This window comes from Drosophila kikkawai, chromosome 2L, assembly GCF_030179895.1.
Source record: "Drosophila kikkawai strain 14028-0561.14 chromosome 2L, DkikHiC1v2, whole genome shotgun sequence".
In the NCBI taxonomy this organism is placed as follows: domain Eukaryota; kingdom Metazoa; phylum Arthropoda; class Insecta; order Diptera; family Drosophilidae; genus Drosophila; species Drosophila kikkawai.
This window is the reverse complement of record NC_091728.1, coordinates 8,610,384-8,632,023: the sequence shown is the minus strand read 5'-3', so window position 1 is coordinate 8,632,023 and position 21,640 is coordinate 8,610,384. Positions and strand designations below refer to the sequence as shown.

General features: G+C 35.6%; 2 protein-coding genes and 4 non-coding genes across 6 annotated transcripts in view; 4 read left to right on the top strand and 2 right to left on the bottom strand.

Moving 5' to 3' along the window:
• Positions 1–820: 820 nt before the first annotated feature.
• On the top strand, positions 821–14,443 carry LOC108074838 (uncharacterized). Its single transcript, XM_017167046.2, has 6 exons — positions 821–1,048; positions 8,513–8,659; positions 8,806–8,867; positions 9,831–10,008; positions 10,202–10,434; positions 13,461–14,443. The coding sequence occupies exons 2-6, from the start codon at positions 8,640–8,642 to the stop codon at positions 14,249–14,251; spliced, it is 1,284 nt and encodes a 427-aa protein (XP_017022535.1). The 5' UTR covers positions 821–1,048; positions 8,513–8,639; the 3' UTR covers positions 14,252–14,443.
• A 166-nt stretch (positions 14,444–14,609) lies between these two features.
• TRNAD-GUC (transfer RNA aspartic acid (anticodon GUC)) lies at positions 14,610–14,681 on the bottom strand. The gene has a single exon. It is a non-coding gene; the product is annotated as a tRNA-Asp (tRNA).
• A 166-nt stretch (positions 14,682–14,847) lies between these two features.
• On the top strand, positions 14,848–14,919 carry TRNAD-GUC (transfer RNA aspartic acid (anticodon GUC)). Its single transcript has one exon. It is a non-coding gene; the product is annotated as a tRNA-Asp (tRNA).
• Positions 14,920–15,463: 544 nt separating this feature from the next.
• Positions 15,464–15,535, bottom strand: TRNAD-GUC (transfer RNA aspartic acid (anticodon GUC)). Its single transcript has one exon. It is a non-coding gene; the product is annotated as a tRNA-Asp (tRNA).
• Positions 15,536–15,815: 280 nt separating this feature from the next.
• On the top strand, positions 15,816–15,887 carry TRNAD-GUC (transfer RNA aspartic acid (anticodon GUC)). The gene has a single exon. It is a non-coding gene; the product is annotated as a tRNA-Asp (tRNA).
• A 1,314-nt stretch (positions 15,888–17,201) lies between these two features.
• Positions 17,202–21,640, top strand: part of LOC108074788 (semaphorin-1A) — a 133,448-nt gene continuing 129,009 nt past the window's right edge. Inside the window, exon 1 of the mRNA XM_017166966.3 lies at positions 17,202–19,430. The gene's annotated coding sequence lies outside the window, so the exon portion shown is untranslated. The remainder of the gene's footprint in view (positions 19,431–21,640) is intronic.

Sequence of the window (21,640 nt, the reverse complement as noted above, 5' to 3'; positions counted from 1 at the left end):
CAGAATTTGTTTTTAAGGGAAATTTGCCAAATATCGATAGCTAATTTGTCGATAATTATCGGTCTTTGGCGGACGAAATTTGAAGCTGAAGAGTACATAACGAGTATAAATGTTTAAAAAGTCACAATAATCAAATTAATATTTAATAATAAAATAATAATCTCAAAAAATATGTCCATATTATGTAATTTCCAACTTGAGCAGTTAGAAAATCTTCTTCCTTAAATATAAGAAGCATAAGAATAAAACGTGCACAAGAAAATCTATAAATATTTTAATACATAATACAAAATTGCATTATATTATATTTTATTATATTTTGAATAAAATTCTATAATAACCAAGACCTTTAACTGTTAAATAAGGTAATTAACTTAATAGATGGGTTATTATTTAATTTGGAAAAACTAGATTTTAAAGAGGTCTTAATATTATATTTCCATAAATTAAACTTTTTACAATACTGATTTTACGGTTTAAGGATAAGATTTAAAAATCTTAGTCTTTTATGTGCTTTCCTGCTTTTGCACAACTTTAAGAAATATGTACATATCCACATTTTTCAATTTACAAATTGATTTTCAATATCATGGCCATAGTTCGAGAGCCATCAATATAAATTTTCGGTAATCGCCAGGGACAGGTCGGCGGTGCTCAGGTCAGATCGTTGGAGAGCACAAATGCGAACCGAACGTCACGTGTACTTCCGAGCCCCAAACCGAGGGCTTTATGCTCATGCTCCAGCGGATTTGCGCGGCGCTCTTGGTGCTCCCCAGCGTTGTTGGGGCTTGGAGTTGCTGTCTCCGGTTTATTCGCTTTCAGTCAGCCGACGATTGTTCAACCCGTCAGACGTGCGCCTATGCTCCGATCCGCAGAGCTTCACTCGGTTTGGGTCAGTTTCGCGTTTTCGAAGCGTGTGATCACGCCAAATTGTGTTTCGTGTTGTGACGCAGTTTAAGCATCGGTTCTAATTAATCAAGGAATTAAAGTTTGAATAAAAGTCAATATTAAACTTGAGAATAAGCTGCTCCAAAAGTATTACTGTGAAGTGAGTGCAAATAAATCAAAATACAACAGATATTCGTGCGTTGGCCAGAACCTGTAATTAAAAACGCACTTGAATAAACCAATACAGGCATAAATGAAAAGTGAAAAATAAAAATAAGCCAATAATAAACTGTGCAACACGTTGTTGACCCTGAGGCAGAGCCGCGTGATTTTCCAAGAACAACTAAAGGCGAAGGCAATTTTTTAGCATAAGAATTTATGTTGTTTGCAGTTTATTGCACTCTCGTCTCTCTCTCTGTCTCTCAGGCGTCTCACTTCGGAGATGGAAAAAACCGTTTAATGCCTTGCAAGGAGGTTCCGGTTTTTGGTCCGTCCCGGGATTTTCTCGAATTCTGCGAAATACAAACTGACACTCACATATGTAATGCATCTAAAAAAAAAAAATAAAACCAAATGTGTGTTGTGCCCGCTTTCATTACAAACGTAATGCGAAATTTCATTTCGATATTTGCGATCTATTTTCACTTTGATTTGTCTCGCCTTGTCATGTGTCTCACGTCCATAAAATGTTTGCTCATAAACAAACAATTATGAAAGACGGGATTTTTCAAACGCAGACAATTTAACACTTCATCACTGTTCTCAAAAGCGAAAATAAACAATTTACAATCAAATAAATCTTTGTACTTGGGAATTTTAAACCACTTGTGCTTGATGCTGCAAAGCCAGAGGTGGTATGTTTTTAATGCTACAACTATGGGTTGCAAAGTAAATAATAAAAAGTAATATAAATAAAACGTACTTTACTTGTCTTAGTTTTTAGTAAACGTTAATTTAATTGAATTGAATCAAACATTTTAGAAACAATGAAATATATTTCCAAAAGCTTCAAGATCCCCGGACTCATAAATATTAGTAAGCCCCACAATTGCTTCTTGCTTATCATGCCGTTCGACACAATTTTGATTGATTACCCAAATCCCAGCGTTTAGACATCTACTATCGTTAACATTCCAAAACCTCTTTTCGTCATATCTTATCTGTTATATCGTAAACACACACAAAATATTATTATACTATATTCATATTTATACCTACATATATGGTATGTATATGTATAGTAACACCATAAGCTCTAAAACCTAGATTTCGTCACAGGCCTTTTGAAATCGAATTACTGCATTAGCTTTCTGATGGCGAAATATTTAATGACAACTGTCTGCAACTTGCATTATCAATAAAGTCCCCGAGACGGGCAATCTGACTACATACTCCTAAGTATCTTTAGTGCTTGCGCGCTATATAGCCATGAACAATCAAGTGATTACTGATAAAATTGAAGCTAAAATGTTCGGACAAACAAAATACTTGGCAGCGGGATTTCACTGAGATACAGATGTGCGTATATACACCAGAGTGTATTTTAAGGAAGCGTCTTAAACGGGGGAGACGTGTGTAGCATTAATGATTCAAATAAAAATTACTTATGAGACAGACACACACCAGTGACTCACCTCAGTGACCACCTGAGAGAGAACCCGCCGAGATGTATTAACGCGGAACTGAAAAGATCGCGAAATGAGAATGGAAACCGATTAAAGTGAGTTGAGCGAGGATCGCCAACATCGCCTACATAAATTGCATTCATTCATAAAACAAAAAACAAAAGGAATTTAATGTCATGGGAATATATCTGTGTAATTCTAGAGAACCGATCAGGCCTTTTTTACTTTTCCGCTTTATTTTCAAGGCTTTTCCCGCGAACTTCAATTAAGGGGTAAACACTTTAAGGGAACCTTTGTTACTAATGGCAGCCATTATCTCGCTGCAGCTTGAAAAATGCTACTGCGTAGAGCGTTCTCATCAGGTATTTAATTGATTACGGTAAAGGTTGTGTATCAACAAGGTAATAACGTCAATATCAATGAGAACCTTTGAGTATTTTCTGAAATTATTGCCCTGAAGGTTTTCTTATAAGCCATTCATAAATATGACTTCGCTTATGCTTTCCGAAAAATAGTACAATTGAATTCGTAATTAAAAAATTAAAAAAATGTTACCACAATTAAAGGAGTATTTTCAAAATGTTTTTATTTAAATTAAATTAAATTAAGGAAATTCCCACCAAATTTTAAAGGTAATTTTCAAGTGAATAAATCACTTTACTTTCCTTGCTTAAATTCAAATTTCTTCAACTTCCTTTTTAAAGTCAATAGATAACTTATATGATAGAAAATAAATCTCTTTCGAATTAAAAATGATTAATACAAGTCATCATTTTGTTATTGATATCAAAACAGAAAGTCGGACTCCGACGAACACGATTTGAAAATATTTGTGAACACATTACGCTATAGATACTAATTTATAAGATCAACATTAAGCACAGCGCGCGCTCTAAAAAAAAAATATAAAAAATAATTAAAAGTATTCGAGAACAAATTTGCAAGTGCAAAAACATAAAAAAAAATCTCAAAGGGGGAGGAGACTCGCTGCCAAGAGAAACTCGATTGCAATGCCAAACCAACTCGATCGAAATACAAGCCACTCGCTGATGCCTGATGCCTGTCAAAGCCTAAAAAACTGAAAAAACTGAATCGAGGCCAATGCACGCCACTTGTCGTCTGGGACTTTTAGTTTGCCATGAACCAAACGCGGCATTATATACATTATACATATATACATACAAGCCCCAAGCCTGGCTGCGGTTAATGACACCTGCCATCGATCTTTCGATCTTTCTGGGCAGTTACAAAGGCAAAACTCCGCGTCGCCAGATGCGTGTGAACGATTTCATTTGCGGGTTATTGTAATTTACACGTTATGTTTAAATCAAAAATCCACAACAAATAAGCATCTGTTGGTTTTCTGGGCGGGGTAACTAAACATTTACAATTTGAGAGAAATAAGCTCAAGCATTTATAAATCAGATTAAGATATACACTAAGTGATTGTAAGGGTTTATTTATTGTAACGAATTTTCACACGTCCAAAGGTTTGGAAAGTTTTGGGAATCGATTCGAGAAATGAATGAAAGATATTATTTGAAATGAATCATTACTTGTGTGTAATAAAACAAATAAAATTTTTATTATTATACTTAATTAAAACACAAATAATTCAAAATCTATAAATATATATTATTAGAATTTCCCCTAGTGAAGTAATATCTTTCCCTAGAACCCGGTACTTAGCCATAGATATTCCTCACTTCGTTCATCTTTATTTTATATATTCAACAGATTATTTTAGCTTAGTCAATACCTCGAACAATGTCGGGCTCAATTAATTGGAGTGGGGAAACTCAATTTGAATTTAAACTTAGCGAGCTAACGATAAAATGGAATAATAAATAATATAATCTAGCGGATACAATACAAGTTTCTCTTCTCCCTGCAATGCAAGCTAAAGTTTACTTTTTTTGTTGTAGCTTTTGAACTTTTCGGTGATTTTCCAGTGAGAGATTCTAGATAATGCTCATTTCGCAGTTTATTATATTGTATATATGTATGTATATGTATATATGGATATTTTTTATGACCAGAAAACTCGTTCTGTTGTCGTAAAAGTGTTTTATATGGGCGGAGAAGGGGGTCTGATGCCTCTGACAGGCATATAAAAAGTTAATAAAGTGAAAACCATAAGATGCTAAGATAGTTATTGCACAGGAGGCATGACAACTTTCAAGTTTTTAAAAGATTTACAAAGTTAGATTAAAAATTAAAAGGATCAAATTAATATTGAGTTTGCTTTACTTCAAATCAAACGATTTCAGAAAGCCCTGTTTGGTTATAATTACCTTTTGGGGGTATATGAAAAACAAGGTAGTATGCATATAAATTTCAGTTTCGTTTTTATTGCTTTTTTATTTAAAGAATTCACCGCATTGCATGCATCGCTTGAGTGACTCGTGAAATTATATATTGTAATCCGAATGTTATTGTTCGCGATTTTGGCTTTGTATTTGTTTTTTTTTTTTACGTCGTACGGAAGTTATTCGGCCGCAAATTTTTACCTGTGGCATGCGATTTAATTTGTTGTCAAATCAGCGGCCAAAGCCGATTGTGACCAGTTCAAAGGTCAGCTTGAAAACGACAAACCATAAATGCTGAATGATATGGCACATTTACTTGAACGAAATTTATATCTTAAAGTTTTCACAGACCATTAAAAATGTTAAGCAAGCAATCACGTTAGCTGAACACTTTTTATAATTATTTTTTTTTTCCAACAATTAATGACACCGCTTGGGGAAGATATACAATTGTGGGGAAGCCCGTCTGGACTAAGTAATATTTTCTTTAAAAATGATTCTTTTAGAAGCTTTAACAAAAGTTGCTTGACTTGTTCAAGGTTTCTAAAAGATTGTCAAGTAAGGTTTTAATTGAGAATTCCATATATAATTTACTTAAATTGAGGCTCAAATAATATGCAAGATTACTTACCAATCTTTAATCCAAAGACAAGAAAATCCGGACTTTTGTATAGTTTTTTCAACCTTATTAAAGGCTTATAAATGTTTCCAAAGTTTTTATATTATCATCAAAAAATGGACTTTCAGTTTAGCCTATTTTTATTAACATTTCTCAACCTCCTCTCGTTTTACGTTGTATAACTCGAATAGAGTTTAAATGAGTTTCACGCACAAGTCGTGTAAACATCAACAAATTGCATTACATGACTAAAAGAAACATTAACAAAAGCAGCAACTACAAAATGAGAGCTATTCATTTCATTGCAGTGCAACTGATTGACATTCAATTACCGATCGTCCCTGCCTCGCCCTACCTCCCCCTTTTTCCCCCTCAGCATGTCATCATATAGTCTTTAGTCTTTAGTGTTGAGCGCTTTTCAATTCAACTGTCGCCGAAATATATAGTATATAGTCGAATTCACGGCTTTATCAAAAGACAATCAATTGATCGATTGTCGCAGCTGGGTCTCACATGATTCGGTGTGACCTTTGAACTTGAACAATGATATTGTTTTGTTTCCTTTTTTTTGGGTTAAACTTCACTTTACAATGTGCAAAGATTTGCTCTTCGTAGCTCTTGTGTTAAAGCTTCACACCTTTGAATCGAATCAAAAACTCACAAGATTAACTTATCTTCTCGCAGAGATTAGCTTCCAAGTATGAACTTGGTAGATAAACTGAAACCAAGAAAAAAAGCCCCCAAAAACAAGAATTGGTTAGCCAAGGTTAATGGAAATAATTTGAAGAACAAAACGAATATAATTTGTTCTAAAATGTATTACAAAAATCAAAGTAAAAATACATTTAAAAGCTGTTATAATTTCTTTAATGTTTAAATATCTTGTAAATAATATAAGACCCGTATTCTTAGCTAGAAACTCATAAAAACTAGAATAGTTTGTGAAGAAAAACACTGGTTTCCCTTCAAAACAAATATACAATAAAAATTGACAAACTTTGATTTAAATAAATATTTTCGTATTGCCAAAGCTGATTCATTTGTCGATTTCAACAAATGAAATTGCTTTAACAATTAGTTCCTGACTGCGATTCGGTTTATTGAACTTTTTCGCAGGGGTTGGCTCTATATCAGCTCATTCGAAATCAATTAGCGATCGATTGATAAGACTTTACAAAACTGAAATCAGTGATAAGAAATATATGTAGTGTTTGCGCTGCCATGAGCTATAGGAAATACTCTGAAAGGGGATTGTAAATCAAGAATACAACTCTAGACCGCCCAAAAGTATGCAAAGTCTTGGGAACCTTGGGCGAAGCTACCTGAGGTAATTCCACAAGCCCACCCCCTCCTGTACCCCTCCCACCTACTCACCTGTGGAGGGAATTTGGCCTCAATTTGCAGAAGCGCTTATCGTCCAAAGCGTTAAGTAAACTCAGGCGAACAAACAGGGGTACATGTGTAGTAAGGTTATCGCTGTGTGCGCGCGCGGTGCAAGTTTAAAAAGTTCCAATTACTCCAACAACACACACGTACACACACTGCAAGGCTTGAGCAGGTAGCAGGTGTCACACTACAGCAACAGGTTACAGTGGGGCAACTGTACGCAAAACCAAGTCGTTGTGGGAAAAAATAATTGAGTCAGAGACACGCCCATATTTAGAAAGTTTTATTGAATAATATGACTTGGCAGCATTGACGCACCATTTATATCATATATTTTATTTAAAAATTTTACAAAAGAAAAAAACTTATCACAATGGCGATGCAGATGTTTTATGAAGGAACACATTATCACAATGCAAATCTGATCAAGTTAATCAGAACAGTTAAGTAAATATACAAAGTAAACAATTGCTCATTAATAAGGCCATATTGACTGTATAATAACATACATTGTTAACGTATGACTGAAAAAAAATCCACTTAGGCACTTTTTAGATTTATTTGTATTTAACAGAAATTATTCATATAGAAAGGTTTTGCTCATCCTAATTAATATAAGCAAGCATTATTGGATCCTTTATGAGGTTATAATGTGTCATAAATTTAAACGCAATAAATTATTTTAATTTCAATTCATATTACTCATACGACACGAGTGACAATCAAACGTTTTTCTATGGTTGTAAAAATTTATTTCTTTCAAACAAATTTAAAAAAGATTGATTGACTATTTCACAGTCTAAAAGTTAAATCCAGTATTCGATAAAAAAAAAACCAACGGGGCGTATGAGCGATCAACTAAAAAATATTTTCATACATATTACTCATACGACACGCGTGACAATTTCAATTTTATAAAAGCGTTAATACTTGCGTAGAAAGTAATTTGTATTACTTAAGTATATTTATAAAAATATTTTTATTATTAAATCTTAAATACATATAAAAATAGCATACAATTTGCGCATTTGTTAAATATTGCAAAAGGAATCTCTATAACATTCAAAATTCAAGATAGCGTGAATGGTCATAAATTATTGAAAATTCGTGCAATTTCAATCTGATAATGTTGGGAACGCTTCGTGCCTCCTGACCCACAGTGCAGAGGCAAGAGACATAGAGAGAAAACGCGAGGTGCTCTCACCCAGGGAGAGAGGTAGAAATTGTCGCTTGGGTCTTACTCCCGCTGTTGGTAATCTATCATGTGCGATCGATCAATCGAGCACTCTTCCTCTCGCTCTCTCTCAGCCGCCCCACTTCCCCGACTCTCACAGCCGGGCTCCAACCGTGAAGATGAGTTAACAATGTGGGTGAGAGAGTGTCGGAGGGAGAGTAGAGCCAACGGTAGCTCCCCAATCAACTTGCTTTTATCACACACACAGCCGCAATCAGCGGCGGGAGAGCGGCCATCAGAGCGCGAGATACGATTTGTGGGGCTTGTGGAGCTTGTGGGGCAATTCACTTCATTTGCCGATAAAACGCCAAGCTGTCTCCACCAGCACACGCTGCTCTGCGCTCGCCGAGCCACAGAAAGGCAACAACACACAGAGTATCTGTATCTCACGAATGTCTGGATCGAGTCACACGCACCAAAGTCACATAAATTTTACTATTCCCTAACTTAGCCCAAACAGCAAATATCAAAATTAATCAAAGCATTGTTACAACACAACGCAACCGCGTTCGATTCTCTTCTTTTGGCGGAGAGACACACAAAAAGTCGGGTAAAGAAAGAGGAAGCAACTACAAAAAATGTGCCGCTGCTGTCAAAAGTGAGTAAACGTTTTTAATTTTTTTTTTTGTTTCGCCTCTCGCTTCTGTTGTTGTGGCTTTTGGTACAATTTTCCCAGGTTTTGCTGGCTCGTACAGCAAAATAACTTGGCTAACAATCCGAACTGCGTTTTTCCTTTATTTGCAGCTGTTGGGAAGATTTCTACTGGAACTGCTTTGAGGAGCGCTTCTGCTACGACGAATCGATTGGTAAGTAAAACTCGACTGCGTTTGTAGTTTTTGTTTTTTGCTGCTTTAATTGGTCAGTTGACGGTTACCTACCTACCTGTGAGTTGAGTACACACTCGACTCACTCAGGCACTGCCTCACACTTACTGCACACACTGGCAGGCACACGCACACAGGTGCATAGAGCTCCAGGCGTAGATCTTAAAACGCACAATGCGACGACGAATTTTTGCGCGATTTAACGTGTTCGGGTTTTGAAATGAGTACAAAACGAGAAGGAAAAGCAACAAAAACGAATGAATTTTATGGATTGTTTTTAAATATTCAACAGGCTTTTTTTACTAGTATGTGCATTCAAGAAAACAAAGCTACTATTTGTAAACTATTTTTGTTTAAGAGTTTGCACGTTTTAACCAACTTTGTTTTGTAATTTAAACGAAATGGGATGATAAATGATAATACAATATAAATAATTTAAAAACAAATGTTTTTGTTTAACATTAAATATTTGAAAAGATCTTTCACTATTTTAAGTTATTTAACTTAAAATGAAAAGATTTCACTGCTTAAATCCATATTATTTCAATCCCTTCACTCGTATTGGATATTGCTTCACATTAGTATCAATCTGTCACATAAACAAGTTTTTTGTTTGAAGTATTGTAGTATTTAATTTCAAACATAAACAATCGAAATTGCGCTGACATAATGGAAAATTCAGCTGAAAAGGTTATTTACAAAAAATGATTAATATGCTTTATTAGGGGAAAAAAAAAACAAAAGCAAGAAACTCATAGAATGAAATATTAAACCAAATTCGTGAATTTAAGGGTATTACATTTCGTTAAAAATTAAAATTAAGTTTATCAACTTAATAATTACTATTAATTTTAGTTACTTCCATTTTGTTTTTCTAAATTACCATTCTAAAAGTACATTATAAAATATTTATTAAATATATTCCTTCTGCATTGTCTACTTCAGCTAACTACAATCCAGAGGACGACGAGGACTATTTGGCCGCCCAGAAGAATGGCCAGATTATTGGACGCATACAGCCAGCCTCTGCGGATAATAATAATTCGCTTACGGTGCCGCAACCGATTTGCGATCAGCCCCAACTGAGGCAGGGAAACTCGAGCCTGGGCCTGAGCCTAATGAGGTACTAATTGATAAATCCAACTGAGAGATCCGACCAAAACGAGCCAAAGATTCCATTTCGCACTTTGTTTGGAAGACTGCCGATTAGCGATTAATTGGCAAGACGAGACATCGTGATGGCGGACTATTGGCTTTCTTAATTCACATTTATATGTTTGTATATCTCTTTCTTGTCTTTTTTCCCTTTCCATTAGCGCCAAGATCCATGAGGAGGACTATCGTCGTGAGACTCAGATCAATGTGCCTACATTGGGCCCAGAGATCTTGGCGGTGTTTGCCAACTCACAGATCTTCCAGGATCATCAGCCGACCAAGCTGAACCGCATCAGCACAAAGACCTACTTGGCTGGGATTCATTCGCCAAATCGCGAAATGCCGACCACGCCGCGTCTCAGCGACCAGGATCGCTTGCTGCGTCGTCTGGAAGGTAATGATGGCCCCAGTGGTGCGCACACCCCGCTTTTGGGTGGTGCTGGTAGTGGTAAAGCCAGCGGCAAGAGCACCCGCAGCAGCAGCATCGTCTCCAGCGGTGTGCCCAAGGTCAAGTTCTATCTGAGCTGAGCTGATCTGGGGTCTGTGATCTGGGTTTCGGGTTTTGAGTTCGATGGGTACTTGCAGTATTTGTGCCAAAGATTGAGGAACTCTCGCCAAGCATATACACAAATATGGAAACGAGAAAGAGAGAGACCAATTATCGCCAAAATGTGACTTAATATTATTAAACTTAAATTAGCTATAAGTGTTTCCGATATCGCACAGCCACAACGATATAAAATATTCGAAGGCAACAACAAGTTGCTGGTATTTAGTATTATCTAGACCTGTAAGTAGTCCTACTTAAGTTAACTTAAGCGTATTCCATTTAAGTCTTAATTGTTGGACCTTGTAAATTGTTTAGTCCTAACTAAGAACTAGTAAAACATTTCATAAAGTTTTTACAAAAAATATATATTATATATATTTGCATGGGTTTCACTTTAGCTTATATTTTACATAAACAAATACGATTATTATGGCTTGTTTATAGTGAGCAAATCTGTTTCAAAATCTGTAGAAAATTAGTTTTATCTCTCCGTTTTGTAGTTTTTGTGACTCATTTTTTGTCGGCGATTTAGCCAAGTAGAAGCGTGTGTACTTTGAACAAATGATTTGTTTTGTCAAGACGGCATTACTCAACAGCTTCGACTAATTGCCTCAATCTGGGATCGGTTAGACAAACTTGCACTTATTTAAAAGTTTTTAGAAAGAAATCACTAATGCTAAATAAACAAAAACTGAGCAGGAAAGATATTTCAATATAAAAATCTCACCACAGAATCATAGAAATCATAAAAACAAACAAAACTCAAAAACATAATGTTAAAAAAAAATACTTAAATACAAAAATTAAATATGATAATTTTTGAGGCTAACTTTGCAGAATTTTTCCGTAAACTTGATTCATCGCCGACTCGGAAACAGGGCGTCATTTCATTAACTCCATTAGCCACGCCAAAAACTCATTCATTTGAACCTTCAACAAGGAAGAACGGAAAAAGAACAAATCTGGATCTGAAGCTATATTTAATTAACAAGATTTTTTTGCACTGACGCAGACGCCCAGCACCCAGCACCCGACGACACCGGTTACATCTGGAGTTTAAGTACACATTTAACTGAATACACCTACGTCACTATTGCTTATCGGATCTAGAGGGAGATAAACCCCAAACAAATCCAATTGCAGATGATATTATTGTCGAATTATTTATCGTAATTTTCGCAAATTAGGCAATCAGATATACTCCACCTAGCCTATTCCATCAACTGAGCGAAACACCAAACCCAATTAGTCAAATTTCGATTTCCTTATCGGTACCACCGTATATACAAATGTTAACAACAAATAAACACCGATCGTATATGAATATTTATACGTACGTATATGTCGGCAAGTTTGGCCAAAATATGCATATGTACATATGTTTATTTTTTTCGTATAGATAAGAGGGTAGACGTGGTGGTAATCATCGGTTCCTTAGTTTTTCCAGAGCTGATAAAAATGCAAAGAAACCGTCAATGGGGCTTGATGTTTTTATATGTCTTTTTATATAATATTTAAACTTATTAATTTTCCTTAATATGTTTCTGATAAACCATGGGAAAGGAACCTTACATCAATCAAGAACTGAACAACAAAACACTCAATGTTCCTAAATTCCTTAAAAGTCGTGCTGTTTTTTGTTTTGCAAACTGTCTTTATTTAGACTATTTTTTTTTTGCTTGTATGATCATTGATTGTACATTTGTATGATATCGTGGCGACATTTAATTCATCACGTTTTATCGCTTCGCAAGTTGAGGTCTTGTGCACTGGGAGAAACGTTTATGGCCTAATTTGGGTGACTGGATATTTCCCGACCAGCGTCATATATATTGGTTGTTTCGTCAGAATGACTCCCGGATTGTAAAGCTGACGTCCGTAATCATTGGTTCTGGCGAAATCAAAAGTCAGCTGGAAGCGTTCCATTAGACGTGCCCACAAAGGCAAATCTCCCCTCTGTTTGCACATTTACAGCACTATTCATAATTATAGCATTTATTAGTTAAAAATAAAAATACAATTTCAACGAAATTATATCATCTTAAGATTGTATTTAAATTTGACTTTAATGCTATTATTATTAAAGCTTTAATTAATAAGGATTAATTATGGGTTTAATTAAAATAATTTTAGTTAATTTTAAATTTAACTTTAATAACTTACAAGGGAAAATACATTTATAGGTATTTAATTCCGTAATTACAAGAAATAAGTAATATCTTATCTTAAACAAAGTACCTCTTACCTAAGAAACACATTTCACAATTGACCACATATAAAAAATATTCTTAGCATCATAAATATTGACTGACATTAAACTGATTACGTTAATTTCTTTACTGATAAAGAAAACGTGCGGTTTTAATGGTTTGATGTTTGACTTTTAATGCATATCTCGCTGACTAAGGGGTTCGGCTAATAAATGATATTCTATTCTTAGAAGGAGAATAAACTATTATATACTTATTACTTAAATAAAACAGAAAAAAAAAAAAATAAATAAAGCTGGAATGGTTTAAAATGTCAGTTGTATCCTTAAGCTAAACTAGTTTAACTTATTTTTGCAAGTTACTGCAAAATTCGATTTAAAAAATATTTTTCCTTTAGCCTTGTTTGCGGCCAACATTTTATCTGCCCATATCTTACTATCTGTCATGGACTCAACCTTATCTTATTTGTCAACCTTTCATGCGATTTACTTGTCATCTGCTTGTCCACCTATTGTAGCGTGATTATTAAGGCCATGTCTATATTATTACCTCAAAAGAACATTCATATTAAAATAACTTTATAACAGAATCTTTTACTTAAATTTATACCTTTTTGTACTTATCTTAAATTTAAAATATTTTCCTTAAATTTTTTTACAGGAGATGCCATCGATTCAAAGACAGGATCGCCTGAGAAGCGAATCACATTCACTCTGGCCCCCAGTTCCCCCGAATGCTCGCCCTCGAGTAGCCAAACGATCCTCAGTCCCCAGAAGTTTGAAGCCATTGCCGAGGAGGAGAAGGAGGACGACAAGGCCGATGAGCAGGAGCAGGAGGAGGATGAAGCTGTGGCAGAGGTTGTGCTGCGACCACGCCTTATCGATCGACATCCCCATTTGTTGGCCAATCCGAGTGGCCTGACCACCACACCGAAACGTATCCTGCGATCCGCCAAGAGTGTCCCTCACATGAACGTCCGTTCCGTGGCCAGTGAGACTGACATATTCTCCATTAGCGGCACTGTGACCGGTAGCAGCCAGATCAGCATGACTCCAGAGGTCCCATCGATCTCGTTCAGCAATCTGCCGAAGAACTACGAGGACACGCCCACCATCGAGAAGTACCGAGTGTCCCAAAGTCTCTACTCCATCCAGACGGCGAATGCGGCGCGGGCCACTCAAGATGATTACTCAATGCCGCGCTATTTCCGTCGATCTGCCATGCTGATGACACAGAGTTCGGAGGTGCTGCCGGGTGCCACTTCGTTGGCCTCAATGTCGCCATCAATGGCCTCGTCATCCGCTTCTCCAGGCTCCTCCAAGGACGAGATTCGGCGACCGGAAAAGGAGAAGAGCAAGCGTCTCCAGAGGCTGCGTGGAAATCTGCCGCCCCTACTCATCCATTCCGTGTCCTTCAAGCGAAATCGCGACGAGGGCAAGCAGGTGGACTAGCTCACCTCCGAAATACCATAAATGTATCTAATTGTTAACTTCTTCGTATACACTTGAACTGTTTTAAATGTCTTAGTCTAAGCCCATGTGTCCACCCACTCAGTATTCGGTTGTACTTCATTTTGCGTTTATAATTGATATTCCAAACTAAATTTTACTTTTACCTAAATAAATTCCAATTAAAAAACGGAATTTTAAATGCTGTTTTCTTTTATGTAAAACGTAATGTGTAAAATGATTTCTAGGGTTTGTTCAAAAGTTAAAAAAAACAAAGACTCTATGGAACTCGAATAAAATAGATCAAATACTAAAAAACAGTAATGAAATATAAAAAAAAAAAAATATTATTCCTTCGAATCTCCCCGACGGGGAATTGAACCCCGGTCTCCCGCGTGACAGGCGGGGATACTAACCACTATACTATCGAGGATTTATGTTTAGGAGCGTCGAAATTGGTCATGCGCAGATGAGACTGGAAATCTTCCTTTTCATTCACTCATTCTAATCAAGCGCTAGTACAATAGGAATGAGTTTGGACTAAATATTAAATAAGCTGCTCTTTCTGAAATGAATATTTTGGCATCCCTGCTTCAACATCCTCGATAGTATAGTGGTTAGTATCCCCGCCTGTCACGCGGGAGACCGGGGTTCAATTCCCCGTCGGGGAGAATGTTATAATTTCTTTTTTTATTTCATTCGTTTTTATGTTAATTAACTTTTGCAGCAAAATTCCAATATATTTTTGAAATCGTTTAGTATACAAGCAATTTAGGGAAATATATGGGAATCTTCACAGAAAAAGTCCTAAGCGGCCCAAAAATTTAAAGTTGTTAAACATTTTTTGTTGTATATATATAGTTACAGTAGGAAGTATTCGAATTGATCAAACTTGACGAAATCTAGCCTGTTTTAAAAAGATATCGATGTATACGAATGCAATGAAGAGAAAATTCGATCTTTCATTATTATAATGATAAAAAGAACATGAAAAAAGAGCATGCTTTGTATTAATAATAACTTCTAAGCCAGTAACATTTATAATAACAAAAAACTTAAAAAAATATAATTAAATTCTTAATTACAGTTCTCAAAAGAAAATTACTTTATATTGAAGAGATGTGTTTATTACCCAGTTGTCAAGTAGATTTTTATAAAAATAATTATATTCATTTTTCTTGATTTTAATACAAAATCAAAAAAAATTGTAACATTCTCCCCGACGGGGAATTGAACCCCGGTCTCCCGCGTGACAGGCGGGGATACTAACCACTATACTATCGAGGATGTTGAATTAGGTTTGTCCAAATAGCCATTTCACCTTCCGTAGGTATCTGTAGTGTTCCAATTCCAAGCATTCCGATAGAATGTAAGAATAAAATAAATAAATACTAAATTACCCCTCCACTGTTAGAGAATATTAGAAATAATATTAAAATAATAGATTATAAGTTAAGCAGCAAACTTTATATACCAATAAACAATATAATAATAAAGTAAGAACGTAAGACAATGGAAAATACACCTATTTTCGCGTATTTAATTTTGAGCACAGGGGATGGTCACATCCTCGATAGTATAGTGGTTAGTATCCCCGCCTGTCACGCGGGAGACCGGGGTTCAATTCCCCGTCGGGGAGAGATGAAGTTTATTTTTATTTTACTTTTATTAAAATAATGTTAATTTCTTTATTTTGTATCTTTATTACTGATTACTGATCTGCTTAAGTTATTGAGCTATACAAATCTACGAGCTATTTAAATGCAACAATCTGCCACGGATGGGAAAATCATCTCCTTCTTCCGGCAAAAAACAGCATTATGAATGAAAAATTTGAATACAGCATTTTTCGTTTATTTCTATAAAATTTTAACGAAAGTGTTTTTTTTTTTGATTTTTTTTTTAAATTTTATTTATAATAAATATTCGGTTTAGGTATTTATTATTAGCTGGGATAGGATTTCTTTATTATTGTCGGTGCGGTCACACTAGTTTGGAATTAGGTTCGCATCCGTAAGATATATCCATAAGATATATCCGTAAGATACATCTCCAAGATAAAAGGTGTAAAATACTGGATAATTTACGAAAATCTTACAAAAAATAAGCTTAAGCAAGAATAATAATGTGTGTGGTGTGTGTGTGTATGGCTGCGCTCATAAAAAATATACTTTGTAAATTATAAATAAACCAATACATATAAACCGCCGGCAAAAACAGAGAGCGACAAGAGAGTGCAAAGTGCATAGAGTTGCCAGGTGTTCGTTGGGTATAATACTCAAAAGCGGGAAAATAGCTAAAAAAATAGCTTGAGACTCAAAAGTCTGGCAAGGCATTAACAAATTTGCCACAGATTCGGAACGACGGAAACGAGTTTTAACATTCGCGAGAGCAACTTTGGAGCGAACAAAGAAAGAGTGGGAGAAAGTAAGAGAGAGAGAGAGAGAGAGAGAGAGGAAAATTAGTTTCACACTAGCCAACAAAAATCTATAAAGGCACCCCAAATTTTCCTCTTGCTTAATATTAATTAAATGAATACTAACTATAAATGAATACTAAAAAATATAAAAAAAAATTCAAGAAATTAAAGAAAATTAAAGTTGATTTTTAAAAATTTAATTAAATAGTGTTGCATTGCCGACTTTCCTGAAATAAAGATGAATACCATAGCTAAAGCATTTGAAAAATATATATTTATATTTAGAGTGCGAACTAATCTCTTTGAATTTTGTAACAAAAGCTTAAAATAATTTCGCACTAAATTGGGAACCGTTTGTTGAAGGTTTTCGATTAAAAAATATATGGATAGTATATTTATTTGAATTGCGCGGCATAGCAGAGAGCAGGCTCTGCCGTGGTGAGTGGTGGTTGAAATTCAGTATTCGTATCTGTATCTTCGTATCCGTATCTTCGTATTCGTATTCATATTCATTCAGTGTTCAGTTTGAGTAGCGAATCGGACGTTCTGTGCTGCGTTGACTAAAATGGACAAAACTCGTCTGTCCCGATCGATTTAATATTTTATACTTAAAATTAAAAAAAAAAAAACACAAAAAATTATTTTTTTTAAATCAGAAAAAAGTGACTTCGTCCGCTTTCCATTAAACAAAAAAGCAACACTTTTCGGTTGAACCGCCGGGATAAATATCACAAAATGATGTTTAATTTATAGTAAAAAAATATTGTTTTCGTGATATTTTGCTGTGGCCGTTATTTTGCCAATCCGGTGGTCGGTCTCGAAAAAAAACAATTATTGTTCAATACAATTGTTGTTCGGGTTGATAAACAAATAAAAAAAACGTTATTTCTGGTCGCGCAATTGTGGTTTCAGAGGAATCTTATTGTGTACTTTAATTAATTATTGGGTAATTGCCCAATTTGACACAGTAAAATGTGCAATTCAGTGTTAGTGTGAGTGTTTAAACATGTGTGTAACAATAATAAATAAAGGCCGCAAATTGGTCAAATATGCAATAAGCCAACAAAACAAATAAAAAAAAAAAAAAAAAATCAAAGAAAAAAAGAAATAAAAAAAAAGAAATGTTAAAGTTTAAGCCGCAACAACAAAAGAAAAACCTAAAAAAAATTATAAAGATTCGGCAGTTTTTCCAGATATTTTTCATTGATTTTTCGGCAGCCTGCGGGGGAGCGAGAGAGAAGAGAGGGCGGGCGGGAGAGAGCAGAGAGCGCGGCTTTTGTCTTCTGTTTTGTGTATGTTTTGGAAATGGAACGGCGCTCCTTGTTCTCTCTCTCACGTTCTCGAATGTCCTTTTTGTATTTTGTTTATTTCTCTATTTTCCTGGCCACGTTTTGTGCTCACCATTCGTTTCGCTGCATTTCATTCTCGCGGCGTTTCAAATTGGCCACACACAAAGCAGAGAGAGAGAGAGACTGGGAAAGAGAGAGCCACCTCGCACTCACTAACCCCCCGCAGAATGTTTTCTGGCTCTGCCTCATGTCCCCCATTCGCATCTCTCTGCTCGTTATCCTTTGTCCGCTGCGCGTTGCCAACCAGTCGAAGAGAGAAATTTCTGTTGTCATAATAAAGGATATTGTACAAAATAAAACTAGCACAGAAATTATACATATATTTACAAGTTTTTGTTAGTTACAAAACTATATACGATAAGAACGTGGTTTCAGAAAAAAAAATTTAGTATTTTGGTTTAATTTTGTGTAATTCCATTCAATGTTAATTTAATTGTACGCAATAGTTACACGCAAAAACATTTCTTAAAACGAAATTGTTCGACAAATTCTTTTGCATCTTCATTGAATTGAGAAATCCTTTAAATCTCTAGCTTTGGAATTATCCTTGCGGCTTAAACTTTTTCTTTATCTTATACTTTCGGCTTAAACTTTTTCTTGAAATAATCCCATGCTAATCCAGTGTCCTTCCATTTACCTTCACAGTTTTTGAAGCAGACACAAAAGTGAAAGAATAATAATTTGTGAAAAGCCAGGAAACCAAGTGAAAATATGCACTGAGGGAAAAGCTGAAGACGTGGACGCATCGCATCCATAGCATACTTACCGCATAATAGTCGGCAACGCCAAGAATTTTGTTCGATCCGATAACGGATTACCGTAATCGCCGCTGTCGCGTTAATTCCGACTTCTTCGCCGCTCCGCCCCGCCCCGCCCCGAATCCGGACTCCCGTTTATCCGTCTGTCCGCGTGTGTGTGTACTTCCGTTCGCGTTCGTGTGTGTGTGTGTGTTGTTAGTCTGTCTCTCTCTGTACATATGTACAATATTTGTCGTCGTCGTCGTACATCGTTGTTGTTGTTGTTGCTGTTATCTTGCATTCATCTGCGCCTAAAGTAAATATAAAAAATTTGTGTTCTTCGGTGTTGTCTCGTGTAAGTGTCTATAGTTTGTTTAAGTACGACAAGCGATCGGTGAGAATAAAAAAGAGAAAAATTATCCCAGAAATTAGCTGTGTGTGTGTGTGTGGTGTATGCGGGCTAATCGATAATATCGCTATCAACAACAACAGACAACAACATCAAGCAATCAATCAACGTCAGCGAAGAACTGAGAGAGAAACCAATAAATAAGTTCGTAATCTTCAGAGGTCACTTCACCTTATTTTCGTCACCTACGTGGGCATCGATCTACAGTGAATCAAAGGGAATTCAGCTGAAAACTACCATCTTTCAGTCTCGGAAGTTATTTGACATGGTGAGTTTTCAAAACTTATTTTAAAATATCGCAATTTATCCTTAAGATCGGGCTTGACAGCTGTAAAAACTTAATATATATCTATGTTTCCCATGGTTTGTTAAATTTGTTAAATACTTATGTGAACAATTATAACTAAAAAACCACTATTCATGAGGATCAACATGAAATTTAAACGGATCCAAACTTCCAAATGTGTTTTAATATTTACGTTTTTCTTTAATGAAGGCAAACATAAAGGTTCATAATCAAAAACACAAATTAAGACACTTAGCACCCACTGCACGAGACACATTCGAGGATTGGAAATTTCGTAGGTGACGCTTACAATATTTTCGATAATAGGAGGCCTTCTCCCTGGACATGCCAGGAAATCTATATTTGGTGCACGTTTTGCCCTTTCCGATGTCCTTTTGGAATCCAGATGAGCCGATTTCGGAAGAGGAACTATTTTCGCTTTGGATTTGCCCAAGCCACACACGACTTCATAAGTGCGAGTAGAACGGGCATACAGTTGACTCATTAGGACAGACCGAAAATGAGAGAAATGCATTTTGCAGACGAAGACCCAAACACACACACACAAACAGATACACTCGCCCAGCAGGAGATATCCGAGGACAGACACAGATACAAAACAGAGCAATTTCCATTTGAAATGTAAACAAAGCATGCTGATAGCCGCACAGTGGAACAGATGATAGGGCAATCGGAGTAACAAAAGGCGAACAGGAGGCCACTTAAGATGTGACTTCACTCAGGACCGCACAACATACACAAAGTAAAATAAAAGATAAGGATTCAAATTGAATCCTAATTTGAGAACAAGACAAGAGCAACAAAAACAGTTTTTAGTTGGCCAAAACTGTGGTGGAAAATATCTATGGATATCTGATTTAAGTATCAAGATTATTTCTTTGTAAGAAACCGCGTGGCAATCCAATAAAGCTAGGTTTCTTCATCTGGTTTTAGATGAATGAGGTAGATAGATTACTGATTTTCCAGTTGTAATCTCCTATTTTTTGTATTTTCCGCCTTTCTTTCCACTCCTATTCCCATTGTTATCGCTGCGTGATATATTTTCAATCTCAGGCATGGTCATCGTCATCTCTTTTGATGGGTTTAGTCCGTTAATCGCTTGGATTTTCAAACATTTAACAGATAGACCGAATACACTAATCCGCTGCGATTAGCCTAATGGTTTCATTTTCAGTTTTATTCTAACCAATTTGTAGTTTTTTATGAAAGCTATAATGGAGATTAAATTACATTAGTTTCATAGATAAAAGTCTGAATAAAATTAAATTTTTGTTTTCTTTATATAATCACTTCTGATCTCCAGTAACTTCTTGATATTCCCATGGTGCAATTCCTGTTTGGGTTTCGACTGTGGTTAAGCCCAGCCCGGGACTTTTGCCTTAAAGCCTCCTTCTTTCACTCCCAGCTAATGCAGTATCTAAGCTATGTATCTAAGTATAACCAAAGAAGCCCGTATGTTTTGTATTATGTTACACAAATATTTAAGCTGCCTTAAGTAGATACAACGAAACGCGTTTAAGGTACACAAATATAGAAAGAAAGACCCAAGGAAAAGCGCAACAACAACAGCAACAATGGCATCGCCTCGGAAGGAAAAGTTACATTTAAGTCGAATGTGCGGGTGGTGTTGAGCTCAGTGGGAGGTGGAAGTCCAAATCGAAAACTAGAAAAGCCAAAGTCGTGCTGTAAGTTATCACTACCCATGATATTGGATGAACGGACCAGCATGTAGATCGATTAACAGGCAAAAGGCATACATTGAGCTGCTGCCACCCAAAAAAAAAAAGGTCACAAAAACTAAAAAAATGTGAAAACAATTGCAATTTCAGTTGGTGCAATGCCAAAAAAAGCATATATATAGAAACCATAAATTTAATTTATCAAAATGTTTTGCAGAGCCATTAATAAACGCATATTTAATTTTTTTTTTATTAATATTTATTTATTGAAAAATAAAATAAAGTTTTTTTTAAAGAATATATATAAGTATTGACTGAAGAGCCTTAGGATTTTTTTTTGCGATACACTGTTAGGACCTGTCTTAATTTTTTTTTTTTTTTTTATTAATATATATATTTTTATATTAATGCAGAAAAAGCATATCATGACTGACTGCCTGTGCACTGTTGATATTTTTCCTCTCTGCTAACTGGTTTGTTGGGTATTTTGTT

Excerpts from the sequence above, each read along its gene's own strand:
- LOC108074838 (XM_017167046.2), top strand. The coding sequence starts at position 8,640 with ATGTGCCGCTGCTGTCAAAA. Across the intron at positions 8,868-9,830 it reads CTGCTACGACGAATCGATTG|CTAACTACAATCCAGAGGAC; the intron begins GTAAGTAAAACT and ends TGTCTACTTCAG. Across the intron at positions 10,009-10,201 it reads CTGGGCCTGAGCCTAATGAG|CGCCAAGATCCATGAGGAGG; the intron begins GTACTAATTGAT and ends CCTTTCCATTAG.